This window comes from Anopheles arabiensis, chromosome 2, assembly GCF_016920715.1.
Source record: "Anopheles arabiensis isolate DONGOLA chromosome 2, AaraD3, whole genome shotgun sequence".
NCBI lineage: Eukaryota > Metazoa > Arthropoda > Insecta > Diptera > Culicidae > Anopheles > Anopheles arabiensis.
The window spans coordinates 106,161,664-106,183,312 of NC_053517.1; the positions used below are offsets into that span (position 1 = coordinate 106,161,664).

Consider the following 21,649-nt stretch of genomic DNA (forward strand, 5'->3'; position numbering starts at 1 on the left):
GCCAATGCAATGGAACACACACACACAATGGGTGTTCATGTTCTACTGTACTCTACACTACCGTTTGCGTATGCATTCGGTGTCAAATGCAGGCACCCGGTACGATAAGGATGCAGGAAATAAATGCTACACAATGGAAGGAAGGAAGATGCCTTCAGCACTGTTGTCATTCGGTAGCTGAATTGCTTGAAAAGGAGTGTGGGTTTTAATGCGACCTGGATGGGCGTCACAGAGCTTCATGGTAGGAGTGAAAGGCAACAGTCGTTGAAATTTATTTGCTTGACGTCATAAAGATATTGGAAAATGTATAAAACATTCGCCTCGCAAAAAAAGGCTTAATAAAAAGCATTAAATAAATAAGAAAAAACAAACAAACAAAAAGCACACACTGCCTGCCCTCATCGATTGATTTGTACCAGATGAAACGAAGCACAGACATCAAAAGATCTTTTCGGCGCACTCTCCTCAAACAGAGCGCCTGTGAAAGGGGGGAAACTGAAATCAAAACATGATGATACAAAATGCACGGGACACAGAGCAAAGAGCTAGCGTCCCGGGGATGCTGCAGGGACGCGTGAGTTGATAAAGTAAAGCTTTCAATGAACTCAAACAGAAGCTGTGTGAGTGATCTAGCGAAGAAGAAAAAAACATTGGAGGCCGAAAAACTCACGTTTTCCGGAGCAAGGAGTGGCACGTGCTGAGCCGAACCATGAGCATTGCTGTCGAAAGTTGTTGTAAATCTTGGCCTGCTTTGTTCCCGGTGCTACCGTAAAGTGTAGAGGGAAAAAAGCTTCCAAACTCCCTCCCCTGTCTCTACAGGAGCAGCAGCAGCACACCGAGAGCGTCAAGCGAAGGAGGTGTAAACCCATTTGCTCGATTACAACAACCCGACAACCCGATGAGCGGCGACTGGCGGTTCTGGCGATGAAAAGGGAAGCAATTTTCAGTAAAAGCAACCACCATTTTCAACACAATTCAAACGATCGATCGTATCGAACGGGAAGATAATACACCGCCAGCAAACGGATGCCATCTTGGCGGTTAGGCGATGGGCGGCTTTACATGGTGACACACACACACACACAAACAGCACAAAAAGCTTTACTCCAACGAAACAATTGGGATGAGCACTCTTCCTCTACTGGCCCTTTTTTAGGTTGGATTGTGTCAAATCAAACGTCCCGAAGTGTTGGTGGGCGTGAGAATGGTCTCGTCTGTCACACAATTCCCCCGATGGAGTGACAGCAGTGAAATGATGTTTGGTAACAAGTCCCACTGGTTTCGCTGATCTGTGAAATGTATTGTCATCGTGCTGCTAGAAGAATCGTAGCAGTTTGACATTGATGATTAGACTTTGCGAGTCGAAAAATATACAATTCTTGTTGGATTTTGGCGTTTTTAGGAATTCTTGTAGCATCATCTATAAGGCTCTATTTTGGAGGAGGAAAAAAAAGCTCATATTCCCAGAAAAGGATCCACTCGATGGCAATAACTTCCCTTACTCTCTCTCATGCACATGGAGAAACTTTTCCAATCAAACCCTCATCATGCTCATCCACTGCTCATATATACTATCCGGTGGCCATCGTGTCCGTTGATGCATTTTCCAGCATCGTACATGAGCCAGCACCAAAACTCCAAACCCTCACACACATATCGATCGACCTTTGGTGCTTCGCATGAAACATCATAATCTACGACTCGATGGTGAAACCCCCTTCAAACATAGTTCAAACATGCAAGCGTAATAAAATTATCCTACACACATGTGCCATCCTTGAATTCCGGATGATGTCAGGTCAGACGGCACACTTCACACCGCGCTGCAAGGATGCGTGCAACTATGGTCGAGTGATTTATGTATTTAATCCCGTCGTTGTCGTTGTTGCGACTAGGCCTTCTAAAACCCGGGCATGTCGTTGCAGTCATTTAATTGGCCTGCAGCGAGTTTGAGTGTTGCTGTTGCACACACGAACCTACACGAAGTTCGATGGATGTCCTTTTTGAGTATTCATTTATTAAAGTGCATTCCGGGAATGATACATTTGTTGAGCACAACATAGTAATAATAGTCGTCTCTAGCTCTTCTGGTCCAGATGATGGTTGAGATGTTCCATTCTTCGTGTATTTGTTTTACATGTTTTATGAATTTCTGTTGAACAATGCTGTTCAAATGACAATCACATTGTTTACAAGCAATTTACATTGAAATTCGGCTACTCTTCTGATTGTTTTATATAAACTCTTTCCATTCCGTTTCAAAATTTCCAGTTTTCCTAAACCATCATATCTACCTTTACGTTTTATGACCATAAATGCCATACAGTAAGCGTAACAGCGTGCCAACGCATTATATTCCCGGTCACCCCAGGCAATCATTATAATTGGGTGCAATAAAAAGGAATAACGGAGTGTTATTTTTTACTATTCCACTTAACGTTCCAATCTTTTGCATACCAAAAAAACGCAACCTCATACCCGCTACCAGTTACAATGTTGCTTATCACCCCGAACTCTCCCCTTTCTGCAAGCTGGTTGCTAGAACGGGCATAAAAATAGGTGCTAACTCGTACGATCGAAAGAAAAACGCTTTAGATGCTTTTTTTGTTTCTCTTTCGATTTGCCGTTTTTCATACCTATTCATAAAATGCTGCACAAAATCATTGTTGCTGGCTAATAAAATGGCTTTATTGCTCGTTTTTGCATTACGAGGTCGCGTGGTAAGGCTTGCGGTTGCAGGCGAGCTGTGCATGTTAAAATGTCATTTACAGTTTGGTTCTAGAAGATGACAAGCATGCAAAGTAATGTGAGAAATTTTATTCCTTCTTAAATAGGCTATAAATTTGAAATGATTAAGTGATCGGCATGAAATACACTTATTTCTGCATTGTAACATAAAAATGTTATTTCGCTTTAAAGAGTTTTCAAAACGAGTACACCACACGATTCAACACATGATGCCTATTGATGAGTTTTGAATAAAACTAGCAATCAGTTATGAAAATATTGAGGTATCCGCATGGTCCCGTGGTAAAGTCTTCATGCTTTCATCACAACAAACCCGTGTTCAAATCTACTCTAAACTAATCCCTTATATCCTGGAAACTTTTAAACAATTGTTGCGAAATAAAACGAAAGAAGACGAAAAGAAAAATATAAATTCTTTGTTTGTCCGTTGTTTGACGATAAAAACAGAATTGTTTTAATTGGTTTTTGGTTCAAATGTTGGTATCAACTGTTGATACTATGTAAAAATCAGTTTTACCTTCAAATTCTTTCATGCCAATGCCAAAAAGAACTCCTTTTCCTATTTATATGCTATTCAAAACTTCTAACATCTTTTGAAAGGAAGCTCCACGAGTACTCTCCTCTACTGTGCAAGCCATAACCTTTAAATACTAACCACTAGTCACATAATCTTAAACCCCAACCCAACCGGGGAGTCCGTGTGTCATTAAAGATAACTGCCGGAGCCTATCGTTCAGATGTCCGGAATGCATTGAATACGACCACCACAATCCACAAAGCCTGGTTGGTGGTGCTTAGCCCATCCGTCGACCCCTTTTGCCATTGCCGGAACTCACTAGCCAAGCACGTTGGTTGTGCACCTGCATGCATATGCAATTGGTTCCTATGGTTTTTGTGCCGTGGAAGGGGTGAGTAAAGAGACCAACGGTTCCACAGTTCAAACTACTCTGGATCTGGGTCTGGCAGGTCGATTATGGTGACTGGTAGGTGGCACTGCATCCTGGCCACGATGGAATGGTTCGGACGCCATGAATTGTCTATCCCAATTGGCTTCTACTAACCTATACACGTGCCTGTTTCTGTCTGTGGTTACGTGCGAGACGAAGGATCTTGCCGGTTGGCTCGTGCGGGGTTGTGTGCGGGGATCAGATTAGCCAGGACATTCACATCAACATCAAACAGTTAATCACTTCACCTGTTATGGAGATGCAAGTTCATTATTACCCTTTAGAACAGCTCAGAAGTGGATGTCTTAAATAACCTTCAGTATCGTTCACGTTCTATACTCCGTTTAAGACAACCACTTTGGAAAAGATCTCTGCTAAAGTGCAGCACAACACTTATAAAACAACCATTAATACCTCTCATTGGCTCTCTTCCCTTGCTGGAACACCATTTTTCACGTCTGATTCTTATTCGCCTCGTGTGCAACGTGATGTTACGCCAAAATGAAGCTTCATTAGATCAAAAGCGGAACCAATCAATCAGCTAGAATCGAATCCATTTTGCATAATAAGTCGGCAGTTCGGTGTCGATGTCCTTTTGACGTTTTGTTCTCCGTGCTCCGTGCTTGTCGCTTCTTCCGCGATGGGTTTGTTCTTTCCACCGGGAAACAACAGAGGAGAGATCATTTGCATCCCATTACGGAGGAGTTGAGTTTGTTTCCATACCATAAAACCACCTTGTCCACTCTATATAAGTCGTGTTGTGGTTGCGATTGGTCGTAAGAGTGGCGGGGGGTTTGTGGATGATACAACTAGAACGTTGAGGCCATGATACGGTCTTTGCGTTTGTGTTTGTGGGGTTTGCAAGCACAAGAGCATATTATGTGCTGTGTTCATCGTATGCGCATTACCGGTCGAGGACACAGTTGCGGTTAAGTTTAATACAAACGATGTATCCAGTATCTTGATCCGGCTCGTTGCTTCTCCTCCCAGCCAACTCCCAACCCTCTCTGACGCAAACGAAGCGTGAACATTATTAAATTAAATTTAATGCATCCAGCGCATCGAGCCACACGGGCTAGTCGCGTGCTTTATGATCGCACACCCTCTTATCTCTGCCCAGCTTCCGGTCGCACCTTCTGCGCTCCAAACTCCCTCCTATTTGGGTGCATATGATTATGGGAAGGAAAACCCTATCCCGAGTTTCGTGCAACTGTCTCGTTAAAAAGCAAGACACAAACACATAAAACTGTGTATTTCACCCCTCTCGGTTCGAGTGCTGCAAGCCACGTGGCATTAAAATGTCCTTTTTGCTGTTGCCAGTCGATGTCTGGTGCTTTATCGGCATTGTACACGATATGGCAAGGCCATTGTGTTATAGTGAGGTACGGCGCAGGGGCAGCACTGTGGAAATGTTGTAAATGCCGACGGTAAACACTTCGGATCGGAAGGAACGTGATTTTACTCTCGTACTGTGCCTTAGCGGTGAAAAGTGGCAACGACAATTCCAAGGTTTAATTGATAAGCGAAGCGACGTGGTGACGCATCGGGACGATGACAACAAACGGGGAAGGGTGCCGGCATGGTCTATGGTGTGAAATGTTTTATTTGTTTTGATTTAAGGCTTGTACAAGGACTGCTTTAAGCAATGTTGAAGCAACTTTGTTGTGGAATTGAAGCATAAATTCAGGACTTTCAACAGTGCTTCCTAGAAAAATTCAAAGGAGCGCATTTTCTGTCCAAACAGAGGGACATTGTATAGGTATTACCTATAGAATGTAATATCAAACAAGCACTTCAGACTCTTCCAACAGTAATATCTACTCTTATCTCAGAAATAAAACAAGATACTTTATGTCCTTCTCTAAACAAACGTTCTAGGTACTCAGCGAGGTACGCAGCGTTTTCCCCTTCAAGGACATTAACATTACATCTATAATGATTCTGAATGAGCTGAAACGATTAAAATGCCAATAAAAGCTACTCTTATCTACATTTTAGATATAAATTTAGATTGATTTATGTTGTTTTTCCGTTCTGTTTCTGTCTCGTTAGTTTCTTCTCGATATGTTTGGTTGTGCATGTTTAGTAAGTGTTCTCTTATCTTTTAAACCCTCCCTCAAGCAACCTCCTTCCCCGTAGCTCAAACCTACACTTCCTTAGCAAACTAGTGTCTGTTCGTAGCCTTGTCCGTAGATGCAACACTTAACAGCAATGACACAACAATCCTAGAATTTCTATCCCCAACCACCACCGCGCACAAACCATACTAAAAACCCCGTTCGGTTTCTTTTGTTCTCTGCATACTTGCTCCCGGACCTGTGCCTGTCTCTGTGCATGTCCCTTCCCCTGACAACCCTTTTGCCATCACACTCTCCATCCCCTTTCTTTGGACCCGTTCTGGACACAACCGGCGGTCACAACAAAATACCACACAAAAACACACACAACAGTTTGCCGCCTGGAAAGGATCACAGGTACAGTACTGCCGGGGAATGAATGGTGCTCAGGAAACTTTTCAGAAGATTTTAAATTTGCATTTACTCACCCCTTTCCTTCCACTGTCGGTCAGTAGGAAAAGTCTTTTCTTGGTGGGTTTTTAAGATGCCCAACTGTATTGCAAGAGCAGGAAGTATTTGCTCGTTACAGCAGAAATAGGAAATCAAGCCGGCGAAGGTTTACCTCTCATTGAGCGTCGTTGGTGGAACGAGCTCAAGCCTTCAATTGAATTGTCGTAATGAACCTGTGGCCCCAAAAGTTTGGCCTCAAACTTATCGCCGCAGCTCAAGTTGTAACTTTTCGTCCTAATTTTGATTGCGGCATGATGATGCATTTGAGTGAAGGATTGCATTTCATTGCAGATGGTTAATTTAGTTCCGTCTTATTCGTTAGGTTCATTTAATTACCCAATAATCAATTTATGGAATCTTGCATGGGAATGTCTTGCATTTCTAGATAGAAAAAAGTAGAAGTTATACAACGAGATTTTGTGATGTTTTCTTGATGAACTATCCTAATTAATTTAGGCATGATTCTGTTTTAATCTTTTTTTCTATCAACTATTTCAATCTCGTAAACGATAGGATACATCCAAAAATACCCGATTTCAACTAGAGTACCTAAACCTCTACTTTCATTGGCTTAATAGAAAGTCCCCTAGCCCAACAACCACCACCCCAAAACTATCCTTTGCTAACATTCGCATTACGTCCGCTTCAACTATTCGCAGGGTTCGCTAACGAAAGCGTTCCGGATGAGCTCGAACTACAAGCCACGCGGCGGCAACAGTGCTGGCGGCGGTAGCGGTGCCGGCTCGGACAAGAACAGCGTGTACAGCTCCACCTCGCCGACACCATCGTTCAGCAGCAGTGAGGGTGGCATCTACGCCACCGTCGGATCGCTCCAGAGCCATCCGGCATTCTTCCACCATCTGCCACCGCCAACGTCGGCTCCACCGCCGATACCGCACGGTACCGGGCCGGCGGGTGGGTTAAGATCGATCGACCCGATGCTGGTTGGTCCGGGCGGCACCGCAACAGCAGCAACCATCGCCAACAATCGGGTCAGTGCACCGCCGATGGACAGCGGTCATGCGACACTGCCAAAGTATGCGCAGCATCGGCGGGTCAAGAGCATAAGCGACATTGAGATTCCTTCCGTCGGACCGGTGGGATAGGATGGAGTGTACTGTTGGAATTAGTAATGAATCAGTAAGGGCAGCAGCGTCATATTTATCTTTGTTTTATGCTCCTCTCAAATCAACCAAACATTCCAGCATTATTTAATAAATATTAGCTATTTAAATATGATGAATAAATGAAAGTACAGGGGAAAAGTCACACACACTCACGATCCTTCCCCGAAAAGGAAATAGGGTGCCAGTAATACTAAAGAGGTACTGAAAATTCGATTGAAAAGCTGACCACACAAAACACACCAAAAAGGGACTGTGTGCAGGTGCAGGCAGAACCGCAGTGGTTTTGTGGACTTTCGTTACTGGTCAAACGCATCATCCGGTGCAGCATTTGTGGTTAACCGCATCTGCTCATCAACCGTTTTGCAGACATCACCCAGCGGCAAGTCCCTGGCACTCCCTCGGCGACTGAGATTTACACCCTTTTTTTGGTGTGTTTGTTTTATGTCCTTTTGCCTTCCCTTGGCATGGGGTGTGATGGTTTTGCACATTAAATTAAATACTTTCTTCATAATTTTCATTTCATTTTGTTAATTTTACATACACATTACGATACTGTCCGCCATATTTAGTTAACTTAATAAATTAATTAACCTATCCTTTCTCCAAGTAGCACTTAACGCGCAAAATTGATATCGAGAAATTCGAATCTAGCGTACTCATTGCCTTAACGCTGCATTGAGTTCCGTAACCACTCCAAACACTCGTTCCACCAATAATTCTACATTCCATTCGCAAATTGGCAGCGATTCGTGGTACGGATCCTTGCCGAAAGATATTTGAAATTGAGCTCGCATATCCCGGAGGCCGCTGCATCCAGCGTGCAGGTTGCGTCATTAATAAACTGCAGGCACTAATTAGATCGGCTTGCGTTTATTTTGAATTTACTGCGCTCGAATCGATTGCGGTTTTGCGTTTCGTCCCGGAGGCTGATTCTTTGTCTGTGAGTGTGAGAGTGCATTGCCATAACGTGATATCACTAACGATACGCAATGTTATCGGAGCGAGCAATGTGTTTGACTTCGTTGCACCAAAAACCAATCGCAACATCATTTTACCTACCAGTCGGATACGTTTGTTTGTTTATTTTTTGTAATTAAATTGGTGCTCTTTATATTAAGTTACCGACTCCTACTACAACTGCATTCTCCCCTTCTCATGGCCGACACAATGTGCAATCGAATCGGTGTAAGTGCAAACAAGCAAACGCAGAGGATGCTGGAAAATGTTCCCTTGTATTTAGCTACAACTCTTCCGTTTCTTCCCTAAATAACCTTTAAGCTTATTATACATTTTCAATGCATTCTTTTATTCATGCTTCCCCTAATTGGAACCCATTAGTTTTGATTTGATTGGCACAGTACGTATGTGGGACGCGTTAATGGACGCTCGTGTCATCATCATTAGCGTGGGTAAAGCGTCACCAAATCGGTTTAAATGTATTCCATTCGTTCGAACGTATTCGTAATTTTTCCGTTCAACATATCATTAATAGAACGCGAATTACTGTGTAATGGCTTTCGAAAGCATGCACATTCAGATTAAAACACATTCATTTTCGAGCGTAAAAACGATGGATAGGATCGATCCGACTAAGTGGTAAAAGTAGAGGAGCAAAATTCAAACTTTCTACGAATCAAAACATAACCCGCAGACTCTGAGCCTTTTCCTTTTTGCTAACATATTTTAGGTTAATTAGATTATTTAGAAAACAGCGGTAAGCGAGCGCGATAATCAATATTATGACCCGAGATATACTATTGATAGCGATTTGATGATATGTGTAAAGTGCTATTTATTCATTCGACTACTGCCATGCTCCAAAAACGTAAGCGAAAGTAAAACGGTTAAAACAAAGGGTTTGACAATTAGGTTCTAAGATTGTTTGGCGTAGCATAAATCAAAGCTCAAAAAGAAAGAAATGATTAGCGATTAGGACACGCGACCGTTGGGTGAGAAAATTATTCAAAATTTACCAGAGAGAAAGAGAGAGGCGGTAGGATGGCAAGTAACACAATCGATGACCAAAGTTGCTGTATTTATTGAAGAACTATATTTTCAAACCTCTATATTGAAATTATCTTATCATCATACAACACGCATAACCTTAAACGAATTACGAGACGAAATGCAAATAAAACAGGTTGAAATTAAACCATTCAATGTGTTGGTACGTCCAGATACTATTTTTTTTTTTTCACGGTAAGTATTTTATAACGTATAATAGTAAAAGAAATTGAAATTTTATAAATTACTTAAAAATTGATTTGCATTTTTGGCTAAAAATGCCAAGAACAGCGTATATTTTTGAATTTGTCGAATCAACCTTTGAATCTGCTGTGTTAGCGTCATCTAGCGGCCGATAGTGAAACTGTTCAGCGAACGGGTGATGCAGTGATGCCATCCATGTCATATTTTTGTTATGAATATAGTCAACTTTCCACAACAGAATTAATCGTTTGATGACTGTTTTTTATGATTACATAGGGTAAGTATGATTATATTCATACAAAATTTAAATATACAGCGTGTTTTACTTTCATACCAAAAATGAAAGCCACCATTTCTCTTAAGGCAACAGGTACACGGCAACCTTTTCCACGCTAATAAATATACAGGGGTTTTCAGGAGTTAGCATAGATGTGAGACACTTTCTTTACTTTTTTTATGCGACGTTTTTTGTTTTAATTTTTTTTTGTATAGTGCGCCTCTTATTTTTAAGCGAAATTAATTTTATATGATGGGAATTACTCTATGGCTATATGGACTCTATGTTACCCTTTTTGGACTATTTCAAGGAATTTCCAATGAGTCTGTACCAACAGGATGTTATAAAGCCCAATTTCCATCACATGAAGTTTATTTACCCAAAAGAAAGGGTCTAGAAAGTGTTCCACAGCTATGAAAAGACCTGAAAACCGCTGTAAAATAGCTGTATGAGCTAATCAATATTTTGATATTTAAAACATACCAGTCCGCCTCGTTGCGGGCCGACTCGTGGTACTGTCGTCAATTCGCACGACTTAACAACATGCCCATCAAGAGTTCAAGTCCCTCAATGGACTGCGCCCCCATACGTAGGACTGACAGAAGCAAGAAGCTTCCAGTAAAGCTAAAATGGCATTATTTTTTCAATTAAATGTAATTTTAGCATTTAGAAAATGTCGCCCCGTTATGGGCCGTTACTCTTGAATGATTTTTTTTTATTTTCATTCTTGAACCAACCCTCACCTATGTCGGAATGAATCTCGTGTACACTCACCTTAATAATATCTCTCACTCGTTTTCTCTCATTCTTTCTCTCTCTTTCTTTCAACCATGCACGCACCAACAGCGTACCATAGGTCAAGACTATTTCTCTCGCAACGGCGCTCACACACGGACGTGCGCACTCTCTCTCCTTTCTGCGTGGCTCACCTGAAGATCATCGCCGATCATTGTGTTGCATTCTTTCGTCCGAGCCAAACGTTAGGTGCATCGTCTGAAAGTGTGAGGCTTTGGTTTTTTTGAAATAAAAAGACGTACCTTAATTCACAGTCAATAAACGAATATAAAAGGTGAGCATGGAACACAATTTAAAGATGTACTTTTTGTGTAGGTGATTTTGCACGAAACAACGAACCGTAAAGAAGCAAAAAAACATCGTCGTAAGCGTGCGGTGTGGAACATAACGGGACTTTCTTCCGCTGGTGCTGCTGCTGCCCACAAGAGCACCACATAGCTGAGCTGGAATGGAATTGGGATGAAAGCATAAAGAGGCGAAAGAAAGACTGCTCAGGGTTTGGTACTTACAAACAGTCGGGAAATCTGGCAATCGCCTGTCGTCATCATCATCATCAACTGAATCGCTCGGGTAGAAATCTTCCAGAATGTTATGCTGATTCTTCATGACATGGAATAAGCAGTGGAAATAATTGTACGGTTACGGTTTGGTTCTTGAGAAGAATGGATTGGATGTGTGTGAAAACTGGAAGGGAGTAGCAATCGTTGAAGTGTGTAAAATTTACCGAAAAGACGTATTTTTTAAACAAAAAAATTGATGTGACGTCAGTGGCGATACGGTTCCGAGATAAGCACTAAACAAATCCGATTTTTACAGTTGAATTTCTGCTCCAAACGAAACCTACGCAAAAGCAACGTGTTGTTCTTTGGTTAGCACGCGCGCTACTTACATATACGCGGTGACATACTTCGTGCGGCGCAAATGCGACCCCGCCTGCGCGCTTCCTTTCCTGGTGTCTACCGTGCAGTGAAAGTTGTGAATCAAGCTTGATGTTGTGCTCTCATTTCTTTGAAGAATTAAAAAAAAGTCAGGGTATTTAACACTCAGTGTCTAGGTGAAGTTCATTTGCGTGCGTAAATAACGATCACGCTGTGTCTTGGAGTTTGGCCCTAAGAAAAAAGTGCAAAAATCAGTTAATATTTAAGTCACTTGCTTCTTATCGATTACCGGACACCCAAGGGAAACGTGTCTTCTCAACGCTAAAAGCGAAGATTATACTATCAAACGGCGTACGCGCAGCCAACCGTACCCGCGCAATGCAATGTTTACGCACGTGCACAATGCGCAAACCACCACTCTCTCCCCTGACCGGATAGACACTGACGTGTACTTTTGAGGAGTTTTTTTACATCTTCTTCGGCTTGGAACGTGGAGTCGTTTGGCACAAGCTGCATTCATACAGCGGCTGTAGCGCTTGGCGTGAGAAAAGTAGGCTAAATCGTGCGGAGAAATTACTGCAAAACGCCTGAATTGTGCGCTGGAAAGTGATTTGAGGGAAAGATAAGGGAACTAAGGGATTCATGGTAATCCTATTGAAACGCTCCTACATTTCTATCCTGTGATGCATTCACCCAAACGTTTGGTAATGAGACAGAAGCTCCCTGCTAAACTTTAAACAACAACCATTTGAACTCAACCTTCTGCTTGAGCTGCTTGCTAATCTGCGCTTCTCATTTTGAAATTTCAGCCCAACCACACCAAAATGGGCGAAAAACTGTCCCCCTCACCGTCGGCACCAGCCGTCGATACCTCATCACCCAAGCACAACGCCGAAGTAGCGGCCAAAGAAAGGCCGAAAAAGCGCCGCAACAGCAAGGAAGAGAAGCAAGCCGCGGCTACCGATGCGTCATCGCCGAAGCACAACGCCAAAGGAACAGATGCAGCGTCCAAAGAAAAGCCGAAACAGCGCCGCAACAGCAAGGAAGAGAAGCAATCCCTCGCACAGCCCGGCCAGCTCGCAAATCGCAAATCCATCCTCATGGCGTACGCCCTCTGGCTGGTCGGTGGTGTGTTCGGGGTGCATCACTTCTATCTGCGGCAGGATCGGCGTGCCTTCGTCTGGTGGTGTACGTTCGGGTATGCCGGCATCGGCTGGCTGGCGGACGTGCTGCAGATCCCGTCGATGGTGCGCGATGTCAACAACGATCCACGGTTTGTGGAGGAGTTCAATGCGAAGCTGCGCACGAACCGGAAGCCCCCGTTTTCCACCGGCCGGTTTCTGCTGGCGATCATGATCGGCTACTTTTGGGGCCAGCTGATCAGCCTGGCGATCCCGCAGACCGAGTTTGTCGGCATCGATTGGGGCTTTCTTCACTGGCTGATCCCGTTCGGTGTGGCGTTGGGTAAGGGGTCGAAAGCGGTGGGTGTTTTTCTTTTCTAACTCGTTTGCTAATCTGGACTCGTTTGTCCCAACAGGTGTCTGGACGGTGGGCAATACGGGGCGTGAGAAGGGTGTCCTGTGGCACTGTCTGGTAGCGTCGTACGTGTCCTATCTTTCGCGCTACTTCATCATGGAGGAAGAGTACTGGTTCACGATAATGTCGTTCTGCAGCGCGCTCGCGTTCGACAACCTCTCCAAGGAGTGGAATCTGGAGGTGCCCAAGAAAAAACGACTTGTACGGTAAGCCAAGGGACCAGGGGATGCGACTATTTCAAAACCATCTGCTAACTCCATACACATCCACAGACGACTGGCGGTACTGACCACGGCAGCAGTTATCTATCTGGCCCTGTGGGGCTGCTTCCTCTACTTCAACGGTACGATCACGGACAGCGAGGGTGACGAGGTCCCAGTGCACGAGGCACTGTACAACTTCCTCAAATCACCGTGGTGGACGGACCTGAAGCAGACGCTCCACGACACTTACCAGTTCGCGAAGCATCACGGCTGGGCCGAGGTTTGGAAACAAATCGTCGACTCGATGGATGTGGACGGCGAGCAGAACGCGTACAAGGTGCTGGGCATTAGTGCGACCGCTTCGCAGGTGGAAATCAAAACGCTCTGCCGCAACCTGTCGAAGGAAACGCACCCGGACAAGGTGAAGGACAAGAGCCGGCTCCGGGCGGCCGAGGAACGGTTCATGGAGATACAGCAGGCGTGCGAGGCGCTCAGCAAGACGCGCCGGAAGCGCCGCCAGCGCAACAAAAAGTCTGATGAGCTGTAAAAGAAAGAGAGCGAGAGAGAGAGAAGAAGGTTTAGCGAAGTTGATCAGTTTCAGAGATGTACTTAGGCAGGTAAAAGAAGAATGGTAGAGTAGAATTAATTTTAACCTCACCCTGTTACGTAGAATGTGTCCGAACCGAAGAATAAAAGGAATATCTTATTTATGGAACCATTTTGTATCATCTGTTGCTTCATAAAGAAAAGCGCAAATGTTGGATTGATACCCCCCGAGGTTGATTTGCATGTGCTATTGAACATCAGGCAAGCAATAGACAACGAGAACCTCTTATCATTATCAAACATGTTATCTCAGCAAGTTGTCTCGATGAGAAAAGAAAAAAAATAAGTTGCAAATTATTCTCTTCTCACAAACAGCACTCGAACCACGGGGGAGATACCAACCCATCCTATAGCTTCTCCTACCTGTGCACGAATATCGTCCCTTCTTCCTTAAGCCAGGTAGCGAGAAGGTGTCCGTTTCGACCATTGCAAACCATTGCTTCGCTGTCACTCGACCCGTGCAGAGATGGCTCCGAGACCCGTGCTAAAGCTTCTTGCCTGTCTGGGCACCGTAGCGTTGCTGCCGCTGGTACTATCGCACCGTACCGACGGCTCCCTGCTGTTCCCTCTGTCGCTCGTCCACATCAACGACATTCACGCACACTGGGAGGAAATCGATACGGCGAGCGTAACGTGCGATCCGAAGCGGGACGGCGCGGCTGAACAGTGCCTCGGAGGGTACGCCCGCACAGTTACGATCGTGCGACAGCTGCTGCAGGAGCGCCCGAATCCGGTGTACCTTAACATTGGCGACAACTTCCAGGGTACGCTTTGGTACAACATCCATCGATGGAATGCGACGGCGTTTTTCCTCAACCTGCTGCCCGCGGATGCTGTCGTAAGTTGCATTTATGCTCGAGCGAAATTGCACTGCTGCTTCATAATTTTCTTCATAAAACTCTCTCCACCAAACGTTTCAGACGGTTGGAAACCATGAGTTTGACGATGGAATTGCCGGCGTGGTTCCGTTCCTGGAAGCGATACAGTCGCCCGTTCTGCTGGTAAACGTGGACAACTCGAAGGAACCATCGTTCAGCAAGTTCCGCCCGTCGATGGTGCTGGAGCGTGCCGGGCGCAAGATCGGCCTGATTGGAGTGATCCTCCGCACCACGTACAACATGGCCGACACTGGGGCGCTGGTTTTCGAGGATGAGGCTGAAACTGTCCGGCTGGAAGCGGATCGGCTAGCAGCCGAAGGTGTTGATATTGTGGTCGTCCTATCGCACTGTGGTCTCGATGTCGATCACATCATCGCAGCAAATGCGGGCCCCAACGTGGACATCATTGTCGGTGGACATTCGCACAGCTTCCTGTACAGCGGACAGAACGACAAGATTCCAATGACACCCGCATCCGAGTATCCAACGGTCGTCAACCAACCGGACGGACATCGGGTGCTGATCGTGCAGGCTTCCGCCTACACCAAGCTTGTCGGGGACATTGTGCTCTACTTTGACGACCAGGGCATCGTGCAGCACTGGGAAGGTAATCCGATCTATCTGTCGAACGATATCGTCCCCGACGCGGAAGTGCTGGAAGCGATCGCGCCCTGGAAGGTAGCGATCGATGCGGTCGGCGAGCGTACGATCGGTGCGACGGCGGTCGATCTGCTGAAACCGCCCTGCAACTTTGGCGAGTGTGTGCTGGGGAATCTGATTGCCGACTCGATGGTGGAAGCGTTCGTGCCGATGGCGGAGGAGGGCAGCTGGACGTACGCATCGATCGCAGCGATTGCTGTTGGGCGTATACGGCAGAGTCTTGTCCCGGGAGGTAAGCAGGTAACAACCTAAAGGCCCAGAAGAGATATTGAATTTTCCCAAATTCTCCTCACAGACATTTCCTTCAAGCATCTGATTGAAGTGCTTCCGTTCGAGAACAAGCTGGTCTGTCTGGAACTTCGGGGCTTCCAGCTGGTCGGACTGCTGGAGCACGGTGCCGAGCTGTCGTGGGACGAGCATCGGTTTAATGCCAAGAATCTGATGCACGTGTCCGGACAGCGTGTCGTGTACAACGTAACCAATCCGATCGGACACCGGGTAGTGTCGGTGGAGGCGCTGTGCCAGGACTGTTCCATGCCGAGCTACGCCCCAGTGGAGATGTTCAAGATGTATCGTGTCGTTACGGTGTCGTATCTGGCCGAAGGGGGTGATGGGTTTGAGATCTTCCCGCGCTATGGTAGAAATCGGGTCGTTGCACCGATGGATGATGTGCAGGCTTTTGAGGAGTACGTGAAGCCACGCTCGCCCGTCGCTCCTGTGCTGGAGGAACGCATTCAAATCTTGAACTGAAAAAGGAACAAAGTAAATAAATTAATATCACACAGCAGTTGAATGTGCCCTGTACTGCCAGCTGGCTTATAGCACACGTGCTCACAAGGTGTGTCAGTGTTAGTGATAAAGCGGGATGACTGTGAAGGAACTACCTCGGTTACTGTCTGCTCGTGATTGAAGCTTGTAATCCCCGAATATCTTGATGTCTTGGCATTTGTTCAGCATTGGACATCAGTATCTTATCTCTCAGCACCCTTTGCCGACTAATTGAAGACAATCGACGTTATCTCGTGTCCAACAAACGTTATGATGATGTTGTTCCGCAAAGCCCACTTGAATGTTTAGATCTTTTTACCTACGTCCTAGAGCTAGAGACATATCAATATCTCTCTGTATCTCCCTCTCTCGAGACAAGACCCTAATCGATGAAGGGCATCTCTGACACCTGTAGAAGCAGCTTCTGGAATAAAAAAGCCTTTTTCAATGTCTCAAGACTAATTTCGCATCCACCTGTACAATAAGTGTGTTAGAACTGGAAGGGGGCAATAACCACCACCACCAACACCAACAAGACCGGACTAACGTTTACACAGCAGGCACCGATTTCAATTTAAAATAATCCGTTTGGGGTCTTTTAATTTGCGGGATTTACCCCATGTTTCTCAATACATTAGCGAGCTTTGCGTTATTGATCGCGATTTCCAAAGAAGTTGGCTTACACTCAGTAACCACAAACGGTCTCCCCCTCTCTATCGTTCGTTTAAAATCTCCCTCTCTTTCTCTCTATCTCGCTCTTACTCTCACTCACCTGTTGGTGTTGGTGGCAATGAGGGGTCGTTCGAACGAAATTGATTTGATGCCCCCGTGCAGCGAATCTTTCGCGCATTCGGGCCCGCACGGCAGTGTCACGCAAGATTTCGCACGGTGCGCACACGCAGAGAGCGCGCGCGTGCTCAAACTTCACAATGGTGCGGAGTTGGTGTTTCTTCCCACGTTTCGCGGTCATCTGCTTGCTTGCCTCGTTCAGTGCAATCGGTGCTGCTGGGCAGCAGGAGCTTTTCCCCCTGTCTATCGTGCACATTAACGACTTTCATGCCCGCTTCGAGGAGGTGAACGAGGCGAGTGTCACGTGTGATGGGGCGGCCGGGGAGCGATGCATCGGTGGGTACGCCCGCACGGTGACGGTCGTGAAGCGGCTGCTGGCCGAGCGACCGAACGCAATCTACCTGAACGCGGGCGACAACTTCCAGGGCACGCTGTGGTACAACATTCACCGATGGAACGCAACGTCGGAGTTTCTGAACATGCTTCCGGCCGATGCGATGGTAAGTTGCGGTGAGTGTGGTGACTCCAATTGATAGCTGGTTAATGATACTTGTTCTTCGCCCCCCGCCCACACAGACGATCGGCAACCATGAGTTCGATAATGGGGTGGAAGGTGTGGTACCATTTCTGGAGACGATCGCGTCGCCGGTGCTGCTGGTAAATGTGGACAACAGTCTGGAACCGGAATTTAACCGGTTCAACAAGAGTCTGGTGCTAGAGCGCGGCGGGCGTCGTATAGGGGTGATTGGGGTCATCCTCAGCACGACCGATACGATCGCCAACACGGGCGAGCTGATGTTTGAGGACGAGGTCGAAACGATCCGGACGGAAGCGGAACACCTCACCGAGCTCGGGTGCGACATTATCGTCGTCCTGTCGCACTGTGGCATCGATGTGGATCGTTCGATCGCGGCGAATGTTGGCCCGTTGGTGGACATCATTGTGGGGGGCCATTCGCACAGCTTCCTGTACACAGGCGATCATCCGACCATTCCGATGAATCCCGTGTCCGAATATCCAACAGTCGTCAGTCAACCGAACGGACATCGGGTGCTGATCGTGCAGGCTTCCGCCTACACCAAGCTGGTCGGGGACATTGTGCTGTACTTTGACGAGCAGGGCGTCATTCAACGGTGGGAAGGTAATCCAATCTATCTGAGCAATGACATTGTGCCGGATCCGGCCGTGGCCCAGGCACTGATCCCGTGGAAGGTTGCGGTCGATGAGATCGGCAACAGGAAGATCGGTGCGACTGGTGTCGATCTGCAGAAGGCGACCTGCGGCTTTGGGGAGTGCAATCTGGGCAGTCTGATAGCTGACTCGATGGTGGCCGCCTTTGTGCCGAAGGCCGAACCGGGCCAATGGACCTATGCAGCCGTTGCTGTCCTAGCCGTCGGTGGCATTCGAGTAGGACTGTTCCGTGGAGGTAAGTGTGTGTGTGTGTGTTATGTGGTTACTTCAAGACAAGAATTCACGATGCTCTACCGTGAATTTCTTACAGATCTTGCGTTCAAAAACCTGATCGAGGTGCTGCCGTTCGAGAACGCGCTCGTCTGCTTCGACATACGGGGCGACCATCTGATCGAGCTGATGGAGTACAGTGTGGCCAAGTCTTGGGACGAGGACCGGTTCAACGGTGCCAACATGCTGCAGGTGTCCGGTTTGCGCGTCCTGTTCAACGTGACCAACCCGGTCGGCGAGCGAGTGCTCGCGTTGGACGTGCTGTGTCATGATTGTGACGTGCCCAAGTACGAGCCGGTAGAACCGTTCCGGAAGTATCGCGTCATTACGAACTCGTTCCTGGCCGGCGGTGGCGATGGGTTTACCATGTTCGAGCGGTACGGACAGCGAAAGGTGAACGGGCCGGTAGATATCGACGCGTTCGAGAGCTACGTTCGGGAACGATCGCCCGTGCTGCAGGGATTGGATGGAAGGATAACGGTTCTAACGTAGAGTAGCAATCTTTGGGGCAGTGGTACTGGTGTAGTTATAGGTGTAGTACACATTCTCATCGCTTAGTTTAGAGCTTGACAGCATACAAACACGCAATAAATCAGCTTAATCTCCCATATAACCCCACCAAACGGGTGAGCTCGAAATCGAAATCATTCAAAGCATCCGCAAGCGCGCAATCATCTGATTTGATGGCAGGAAAAAAGGGCACTTATCGGTGTACTACTAATAATAAATAACTCGTGACAATCCGATTGATGGACGATAGGGTGATTTATCATGCACCCCGTGGTGGCCACGCGAATGAATGAGAATCTTGTCCTGCCTCCTGTGTTTGTGTCGATCGGCGATATTTTAATTGACGTATTGGCCGTTTGGTTAAGGGTGCTTCTTATCGTACGGTAAGTGTAGCTGAAGCGGCAGGTAATCTCTGCGCGGAACCCTTCAAAACACGACACATAATCGTATAAATTGAGTAGCATTACGCGTTGACTGATAACAGGATGGTTGAAGAATAATAAATAATTAGATCGTGTGTAATAATGTGAAGAAAAGTAAATGGAATACATTAGATAAAGGAAGAACGGTGTCTTATCGGTGTCATTTAACCGTTCCTAGGATATTAACAAAAGACGAAGACATATCCCGATAAATATTTTGAAAAATCCCATCATTTAGCATGTTAGTTCCTATGTTTTTATTTAATAAAACCTTTGTCATCTAAGAAAAAGTTCATCGTTGTTCCTGAGCAATGCGATTGTATTTGCTTGAGAAAACTCAAATAGGGATGGATGACTTAGATTCAGTTTGATAAATCGGATGAGTCTTCAAAGTGATTCAATGAATCTGAATCTCTAATTTTGGAACATAGAGATCTTTAAAGATTCATGGATCTCACGAGACTCATAAGATTCATATAAATCTTTAGAGATTTGATTCGTGATTCTAATCACTCATCACTAAAGATTCATAGCACATAATCTTTAAGAAAGTTTCATGAACACTAATCTGAACAGTTAAGTGGTCCTCATCCGGAAATTGCTTGCGACCACTAAATCAGTTCATACGATCAAACCTTACAGATAAGAACCTTGGAAAGCGCTCTTAAAACCTCTCTATAGCACTTCTAGCATAATATTATGCCACAGGAATGTCGGTCAATGAGTGCCTCATCCATAAACTCTTACAGATAGCTTGAATGATAGGGGCAAAGATAGCGTCAGTGAGAATGTTTTCCGTTTCTTGATCCCATCAGAACAACAAACTAACGTAGAAAGCTTTTGATTTAATCTATGCTATCTTCGTTATCAAACGTCTTAGAATCAGAGTAATGCTTTGCGCATTTAATATGCGTTTTAAGTGCTTCCGACAACAGATCGGTATAAATAGCGATCGATTAAAGCATACATGGCATCAGTTACATACCAGTGTTGTGTAAGAATCTATCATGAGATCCATCGGTGTTTTCGTACTGTGTTCAGTGCTGTGTCTCGTCTATGGTTAGAGCGATGATCAACGATATCTCTATCTGAAGATCTATCTGAAGATACTTACAACAAATTGAAATATTCATTACAGCCCATCCCACAGCGGATGACGTGGAAGGAAATGACCGTGTCGTGGGTGGTACCGACGCTCCACCCGGTGCAGCCCCATACCAGGTATCACTGCAAGGACTGTTCGGCCATTCGTGCGGTGGTGCCATCATTGATCGCGACTGGATCCTGACGGCGGCCCATTGCGTGCAGACGTCGGTTAAGTTTACGAAAGTGTTGGTCGGCACCAATCTGCTCAATGCCGGCGGCCAGCGCTATGCGGTGGAGAAGTTTTACGTCCACAGTCGCTACAACAATCCCGTCTTTCACAATGACATTGCGCTGGTCAAGCTGAAATCGATGATCCAGTACGATGATCTTGTGCAACCGATCGCGTACTCCGAGCGGGAGATTCCCGAGAATGCAACGCTAACGCTGACGGGATGGGGTCGGCTATCTGGTACCGGTGCGATGCCTAACAAGCTGCAAACTATCGATCTAACGTACGTGCCGTACGAAGAATGCAAACGGCTTCACGGGAATAGTGAAAATGTCGATATTGGACATGTTTGCACGCTGACGAAGAAGGGCGAAGGCGCATGCAATGTAAGTAGTTGGAAGTGGTGCCTTTGTGTCAATTTCTTAATGTTGTCTATCCTTTCAGGGCGATTCTGGTGGGCCACTGGTTTATGAGGGTAAGCTTGTCGGGGTGGTTAACTTTGGCGTTCCTTGCGCCCTAGGATATCCAGATGCCTACGCACGAGTGTCGTATTATCACGATTGGATCCGGACAACGATCGCCAACAATCCTTAAGACGTTTTTGGGCAATGTATGATGTACTTGGTTCAGCTTTGAGTAGTTTGAATTTAATAAAGATATCTTTCGATTCAGACATCGTATGTACCTCTCCAAACTCCATTATTACTCTTTTGTTTGAAAAGCCTTTACGCGCTGTATGATTTCCAACTGATTCCAAAAAAAATTCGGCATTCAACAGCAGTGGTTGTGCCCTTCCGAGTCATTATTCTCGCTTTCATCACTCACTGCGGAGCTCAGTGCGCGTGTCCGAAGTCTAGTAAGAGTCTTTAAAGCTGTTGGAATTATTAGAGTAAGTAGTTTGCTCACTTTCTCTGGACAAGCTGGCTTACGCTCAGCTAACGGTGTATTCAAAGT

General features: G+C 45.9%; 5 protein-coding genes and 1 long non-coding RNA gene across 22 annotated transcripts in view; 5 read left to right on the plus strand and 1 right to left on the minus strand.

Annotated features, from left to right (window-relative positions):
- LOC120898819 (kazrin) overlaps positions 1–9,541 on the plus strand; it is a 64,096-nt gene extending 54,555 nt beyond the window's left edge. For 12 of the 15 annotated variants that reach the window (XM_040305187.1, XM_040305186.1, XM_040305196.1 and 9 more), the window contains 3 exons: positions 5,748–5,780; positions 6,146–6,169; positions 6,922–9,541. In XM_040305187.1, coding sequence (XP_040161121.1) covers positions 5,748–5,780; positions 6,146–6,169; positions 6,922–7,368 — 504 coding nt within the window. In that variant the 3' untranslated portion in view covers positions 7,369–9,541. The remainder of the gene's footprint in view (positions 1–5,747; positions 5,781–6,145; positions 6,170–6,921) is intronic. The other 3 variants (XM_040305197.1, XM_040305203.1, XM_040305198.1) reach the window with 2 other exon arrangements.
- Positions 9,542–10,063: 522 nt separating this feature from the next.
- LOC120898823 lies at positions 10,064–11,665 on the minus strand. 2 transcript variants are annotated; one of them, XR_005738706.1, is made up of 3 exons: positions 11,179–11,665; positions 11,009–11,112; positions 10,064–10,881 (listed from the first exon to the last, which is right to left on the minus strand). It is a non-coding gene; the product is annotated as an uncharacterized LOC120898823 (long non-coding RNA). The 2 variants fall into 2 exon arrangements; XR_005738705.1 differs by having other exon boundaries at positions 10,974–11,112; positions 11,179–11,427.
- LOC120898822 (dnaJ homolog subfamily C member 22) lies at positions 10,830–14,001 on the plus strand. 2 transcript variants are annotated; one of them, XM_040305208.1, is made up of 4 exons: positions 10,830–10,943; positions 12,357–13,011; positions 13,085–13,289; positions 13,356–14,001. In XM_040305208.1, the coding sequence occupies exons 2-4, from the start codon at positions 12,372–12,374 to the stop codon at positions 13,831–13,833; spliced, it is 1,323 nt and encodes a 440-aa protein (XP_040161142.1). In that variant the 5' UTR covers positions 10,830–10,943; positions 12,357–12,371; the 3' UTR covers positions 13,834–14,001. The 2 variants fall into 2 exon arrangements, with proteins under 2 accessions (XP_040161142.1, XP_040161141.1); XM_040305207.1 differs by lacking the exon at positions 10,830–10,943 and adding an exon at positions 11,806–12,251.
- A 109-nt stretch (positions 14,002–14,110) lies between these two features.
- LOC120898821 (apyrase-like) lies at positions 14,111–16,217 on the plus strand. Its single transcript, XM_040305206.1, has 3 exons — positions 14,111–14,730; positions 14,813–15,662; positions 15,726–16,217. Exons 1-3 carry the CDS (start codon positions 14,359–14,361, stop codon positions 16,178–16,180), a joined length of 1,677 nt encoding a protein of 558 aa, XP_040161140.1. The 5' UTR covers positions 14,111–14,358; the 3' UTR covers positions 16,181–16,217.
- An 828-nt stretch (positions 16,218–17,045) lies between these two features.
- Positions 17,046–19,071, plus strand: LOC120896716 (apyrase-like). The gene is made up of 3 exons (XM_040301062.1): positions 17,046–17,487; positions 17,564–18,413; positions 18,489–19,071. The coding sequence occupies exons 1-3, from the start codon at positions 17,128–17,130 to the stop codon at positions 18,938–18,940; spliced, it is 1,662 nt and encodes a 553-aa protein (XP_040156996.1). The 5' UTR covers positions 17,046–17,127; the 3' UTR covers positions 18,941–19,071.
- Positions 19,072–20,318: 1,247 nt separating this feature from the next.
- On the plus strand, positions 20,319–21,389 carry LOC120894113 (chymotrypsin-2-like). The gene is made up of 3 exons (XM_040296494.1): positions 20,319–20,439; positions 20,519–21,081; positions 21,140–21,389. The coding sequence occupies exons 1-3, from the start codon at positions 20,388–20,390 to the stop codon at positions 21,287–21,289; spliced, it is 765 nt and encodes a 254-aa protein (XP_040152428.1). The 5' UTR covers positions 20,319–20,387; the 3' UTR covers positions 21,290–21,389.
- Positions 21,390–21,649: the final 260 nt, after the last annotated feature.